Source organism: Mirounga angustirostris, unplaced genomic scaffold, assembly GCF_029215605.1.
Source record: "Mirounga angustirostris isolate CCGP_5_RB_7025 unplaced genomic scaffold, mMirAng1.0.hap1 SCAF_5, whole genome shotgun sequence".
Taxonomy (NCBI): Eukaryota; Metazoa; Chordata; class Mammalia; order Carnivora; family Phocidae; genus Mirounga; species Mirounga angustirostris.
Window position 1 is genome coordinate 175,218,619 of NW_026991713.1, and position 5,758 is coordinate 175,224,376.

The window sequence follows — 5,758 nt, forward strand, 5'->3', positions numbered from 1 at the left end:
GACACCAGCAAAAGTACACTGCTGGGGTGGGGTGGAGGGAGGTAGGGGAATATATTTGGGGACAAACTGAAGATGACCATCCCAATGATATTACCCAGGGAGGAGTCTAAAGCTCCCGAATTGTCTATTTCGAAGCCCCTGACTATTTCTGATTGCAACATGGGATTGGTTTTTGACTTTTAAAAAAACGTGAATGCAGCCTTGAAACATAAGGAAATCCTGTCACACACCACCACATGGATGATCCTTGAGGATATTACGCTAAGTGAAATAAGTCAGTCACAAAAAGACAAATACTGCAAGATTCCACTTATAAGAGGTGTCTAAAGTTGTCTAACCACCAGAGACAGAAAGGAGAATAGTGGCTGCCAGGGGGTTGGGAGGGGGGTGGGGGGTTCTTGTTCAATGGGCATAGAGTTCAGTTTTGCAAGATGAAAAAGTTCTGGAGATTTCTTGCACAACAATGTGCATATAGGTAACATTACTGTATGTATACTTTAAAATGGTTGAAATGGTAAATTTTATGTTACATGGTTTTGTTTCTTGTTTTTTTAAAGGTTTTATTTATTTATTTGACAGAGACACAGCGAGAGAGGGAACACAAGCAGGGGGAGTGGGAGAGGGAGAAGCAGGCTTCCCGCCAAGCAGGGAGCCCAATGCGGGGCTCGATCCCAGGACTCTGAGACCATGACCTGAGCCGAAGGCAGACGCTTAACGACTGAGCCACCCAGGCCTCCCTATGTTACTTGGTTTTTTAACCACAATTAAAAAAAAAAAAAAAAAGAGTCTAGCACAGTGCTGGCTACATAAGGACTCAACAAATATTTGCTGAAAGCCCAAAACAGACAAACAAAAAGCAAAAAACCTTGAGGTCTCAAATCCTGGCCTCACGTTTTTCCTGCACATTTGAGATATGGGCTTTGGGAATGGTTGATTGCTTGCCTCCTTTTTGCCTTTTTAGTGCGTGCGATTTAAGAAATCACTGGGAAAATCCAAGCCAAGACTTTTTTGGAAAGTCATCCATCCAGCGCCACCCCTTTGATGGACGAGTCTATGTGTCTATTTGACACGGACTTTGAGTCTGTCAGCTCTGGACCAAGGTCGGCCTCGCACTCCCACAGCTTCAGGGGGTAACAGCAAGCCTGCTGCAAACAGCCGCTAACACCTGGGGGGCCCTTTTCAGTTTACAGAATGCCCCCATTTGTGTCCACCCCATTTTGGCCACCGTCTCCTCTTAACCAGCTTTCTGGTCTTCTCCACACCACTTGTGGGCTTCGTTCACAGAGCTGAACCCTTAGTTAAGGTTTGTTGAGGTTTGTTCTAAAAAATTGGCTGTTCCCACCCACATTCCCTTGTGATATAAATAGAAAAAAAAAAGAGGTTTAATTAGAAGGCAAGACATTCGAGCTACGTCTACTTGATCCTTGAAAAGGAAATCTAAGAGGTTCTTACTATCACTTTTTCAATCCTATATAAGGTAGATCAGTAAGGTAACAAAGGCACATCTGCTTTGTGCTCCTTCAGCTCTTTTTCCTGATTCTTCCTGGGGGAAAATCTAAAACAGTAAGTAGCTGGTGGACCTACAAGACCCCAGACTCTTCTTTCCTACATGCATTCATACTAGGTTGGTGCATGCTGTGTTCAGATTTCTCTTTCCCCATGGACTTGACACCTGAAAGGAGTCTGTTTGATCTCTGGTAGATGGCCTTTCCATGTCTCTGATCCCCATCCTTCAGGATAGGGAGCATCTTTTCCATAGAAGGTCTCCAAGTAGCCCAAGCTGTATCCTTTCCCACATGGAATTGACAACATTGCATTTCCAGTGTATGAAAATACCATTGCATTTGTAACATAGTTTACTTCTGGATGTTTGGTAGATGTCTATGTAAGTGATCGATTGTGCAAATATCATTTTTATAAGAAAATGGAATCAAGCCATTCTTTAGGCTGTAGTTTTAAATTTTGTCTTTGAAGAATATTCAGGAGAAGGCACTGAGACAAAGGGGGCTGGAATCTTTTCAGTTTATGGTTTGTATGTGGCTCTTCTGTCCCATCACTTAATACAATATCACGCTTATCACATTTAAAAATTCCCCACAAATACACAGTTTCAGTGGGCCTGGGAGAGCGCAGTGCCCCTAGATGTGCATCTTCCTGTTGCCATTGACCACATCTCATTTATTCTGTGTGACTAGGTGGAAAATGAGCATCACAGATGTCCTTAGCGCTGATGACATTGCAGCAGCCCTGCAGGAGTGCCAAGGTAAAGGGCAGTGGGCGGGGGGGGGGGGGGCGGCATTTCCCAGCTATTCACACCTCCAGCAAAGCCTCAAAGATTAAAATGCGAACTTTGCTGAAAATTCGTGGGACCAGAGAGTAAAACTGTTATCAACGAAATAACTACAGTGATAGAGCATAGGATTCCATTGCTGTAAGGGGAAAGAAACTTACTAAACGTGAAAAAAGAAATGTGTGGATACCACGTAGCCTGTTTGAATGCAATGACTGCATTTCCCCCCGCGCCCCCCGCCCCCCCACCGGTTAGACCAGCACTATGGGGTCTCAGACACACAGCCTGTAAAAAGGGTAGGGGAAGGCATAGAGGAGAAAGAGGGGGATAGACAAAAGCAAGTGGACAGGGAAGGTGGGGAGGGAGACAAGAGATGCTATCACAAAGTCACCCAGTCTTGGCTGCCTCGAAAGCTTGCACTAGTCACAGCCCTCTTTTTCTTTTTCTTTTCTTTTCTTCTTAAGAGAGAGAGAGAAAGGGAAAGAGGGACAGGGAGAGAGAGAATCTTAAGCAGAGACCAATGCAGGAATCGATCTCACGACCCTGAGATCACGACCTGAGCTGAAATCAAGGGTCAGATGCTTAACCGACTGAGCCACCCAGGTGCCCCGTCTTTTTTAAAAACTGAGAACACAGCATCCCTGTAGCTCGATATCATGAGGAGGGGTTTTGATAACCTATGCTTACAGCATCTTGGCCCAAATACAGAATGTGACCCAATGAGCCTCAGAATAATCCTCTCTCTGTCCTTCAGACCCAGATACTTTCGAACCCCAAAAATTCTTCCAGACATCAGGCCTCTCCAAGATGTCGGCCAGCCAGGTGAAGGATGTTTTTCGGTTCATAGACAATGACCAGAGTGGATATCTGGATGAAGAAGAGCTTAAGTGAGTTTTGTCCTGAGCTTGTGTGGCACCCTTGACATTGCTAGGTGGCTTGGAAGCAGCGGAAGCCAGTTGGGTCAGTATTTCTTCAATGGCCAGGATTGACACTGGTTGTTCTGCAGAGCCTCATGAAAGGGAAGACCATGAGTCAGCGGGCCACGCGTCTATCCTTGTGAAGCTCTAGACACAGGCACTGAAGACTGTAGGTGCAAAAATGCATTCATTGTAGGTTTTTTTCTTTGGCAAATGGACTTACCAACAAAATCTGAAATTTTTTTTTTTTATTTTTAACCAACTGAGCCACCCAGGCGCCCTGAAAAATTTTTTTTTTATTTTTTAAAATGTATTTATTTTATTCATTTGAGAGAGAGCACGAGCAGGAGGAGGCTCAGAGGCAGAGGGAGAAACAGACTCCCCACCGAGCCAGGAGCCCGACATGGGGCTCGATCCCAGGACCCCAGGATCATGACCTGAGCTGAAAGCAGACGCTTAACCAACTGAGCCACCCAGGCGTCCCCCTGAAAAAAAAAACTAAAAAACCCACAACTTTCTAAAAACAAAATGCCCACCCGTAGTTTCTACAAGGAAGGCAAGTTTGGCTTGTGAAGACCTGTGACAGAATAGTGCAATGGGGGGAACAGGTGGTTTGCTTCACGAGAAAAAGGGTAAGCACAGAGACACGTGGTCTTTCAGAAAATTCCCATCAATCTTGATTGTCCTGCAGGTTTTTCCTCCAGAAGTTCGAGAGCGGTGCTAGAGAGCTGACAGAGTCAGAAACCAAGTCCTTGATGGCGGCTGCAGACAATGATGGTGATGGGAAAATTGGAGCCGATGGTATGTTCCCACCTGTACCCAGCACAAAAGAATTTCGCTCTGGAAGCAATCCAGGGGACTTGGGCCCTGAGATCAGGCAGACGTGGTTAGTGAAAATCCCCCTTTCTTAACCTTGCTGAGCTTCAGCCTTCTCATCTGTAAAATGGACCCACTGTGAGGATACCAACGATATACCGTAGAATCTGGTCCCATGAGTCACTGTCTATGACCCAGAAAATACCCTTCACCTGACCGGGGGACTGGCTATGGCCCGGCTAATGATTTGCAAGACACCCTAATGCATCATGGCAATAATGTAAGGAATTTCTACCACTGGGATCTAAGCCCTTCTGAATAAGGGAAGGATTGACATTCTCAAGTATGTCTCCTACCAAAATGTCTACTGACTTGAGGAGGAAAGCCTCTTAGCTTTCAAGGGTTTACACAAACACGTTTTATTGGACATTAGCCCACTGAGTGGACAATATTAGAGTAGATCAAACACCATGTATGGAGTCTTTTGTGTGCAGAGCCCTATATTCAAATTTAGTATAGCTGCATGGCTGTAGGATTATTTTCATCCCAGTTATGTGGCTTACATGCTTTTTAGCTACACTGTGCATGCCAACTCAGAAGAATTTATGCTTGGTCTTTATGGTGGTACTAACTGGAAATTTAGAACGCCTGTTTAGATCCTTTTAAAAACCTACCCAAAATTATACCACTATAACTTGCTACACAGGAGTTAATGTAGCTTCTGTAGATAGCTCAGAGAAATAGTTGAGGTAAGAGAAGACTGATTTATTTAAATCTAACCACACACACACAAAAAATCCAGATAGGCAAAGTGTACCAATAAATACAAAGCAAAACCCCAGTTTTCCATTTCAATCAGTCACATCCACTCATTTTTATCATTACCATTATCACCATCGTCTTTTAATAATACAAACTCTTGGGGGTAAGTTTAGAGTTCATCAGAGAAAAGTGAGTTCCGAGGCCCACCCTATGAATTATTTCCTACATCTGCACAACGTAGCTTCCGAAAAGAGGAAGAACCCCCCCCCCCCATCTCGGTCTTAAAGTAGTCAGACAGAGAGCTGAGAGATCCCAGATTGCAATAGGCTATTACACCGAATCCATGCACTGTCAGAGACAAATTGCTGGGCTCACAAGTTCTAATACAAGGGGCTCTATCGCAAAGCGGAAGATGTCTGTTAGATTATGCAGGAAGATGGGACCCTATAGACCATCTCCATCTGCGGTCAGTGACACATTTTTTTTCTCTCCTTTTGTGTCCTTAGAGGGGGCCAAGCCCATCATCTGACAATCTGCTTCCTTTCCTCTTCAGAACCCCCCCTGGCCACCACACGTCTGTAAAAATACCCAGCCATCCCCACTGATGCTTTCTCGCCTCTTCTGTTCTAGAATTCCAGGAAATGGTGCATTCTTAAAAGCCCCAGGCTGTGGAGATAGAGACAATCAGCCAGAAGGCCTCCAAAGCCCCGGGAATGGGAAACCCCCCTTTCTCCCCCTAACTTATTTATTCGTTCCCACACACACCCCCGCCCCGAAGTGCTTCTGCAATTTGCTCCCTGTTTTTGCGAGGTAGACAGTCATTCATGAATTTTCGGTGGTCAGTATGCCCTGATGACTCCTGTAAGGCCCTCGGCAGACAATGCCTTTAAAATTCATCCAATAAAGATACATTTCTCATCATCTGCTGATGTGTGGGTGTGTTGTTGTTGCTGCTGTTGTTTTTCTCAGCAAG

At 45.0% G+C, this 5,758-nt stretch overlaps 1 protein-coding gene across 1 annotated transcript; it reads left to right on the forward strand.

Annotated features, from left to right (window-relative positions):
* The first annotated feature begins 2,202 nt into the window (after positions 1-2,202).
* OCM2 (oncomodulin 2) lies at positions 2,203-5,441 on the forward strand. The gene is made up of 4 exons (XM_045872203.1): positions 2,203-2,263; positions 3,045-3,177; positions 3,899-4,008; positions 5,416-5,441. The coding sequence occupies exons 1-4, from the start codon at positions 2,203-2,205 to the stop codon at positions 5,439-5,441; spliced, it is 330 nt and encodes a 109-aa protein (XP_045728159.1).
* Positions 5,442-5,758: the final 317 nt, after the last annotated feature.

Bases quoted from the DNA above. Each gene is read 5' to 3' on its own strand.
- OCM2 (XM_045872203.1), top strand. From the start codon at position 2,203: ATGAGCATCACAGATGTCCTTAGCGCTGATGACATTGCAGCAGCCCTG. The intron at 3,178-3,898 runs GTGAGTTTTGTC...ATTGTCCTGCAG, and splicing joins CTGGATGAAGAAGAGCTTAA to GTTTTTCCTCCAGAAGTTCG. The intron at 4,009-5,415 runs GTATGTTCCCAC...CTTCTGTTCTAG, and splicing joins TGGGAAAATTGGAGCCGATG to AATTCCAGGAAATGGTGCAT.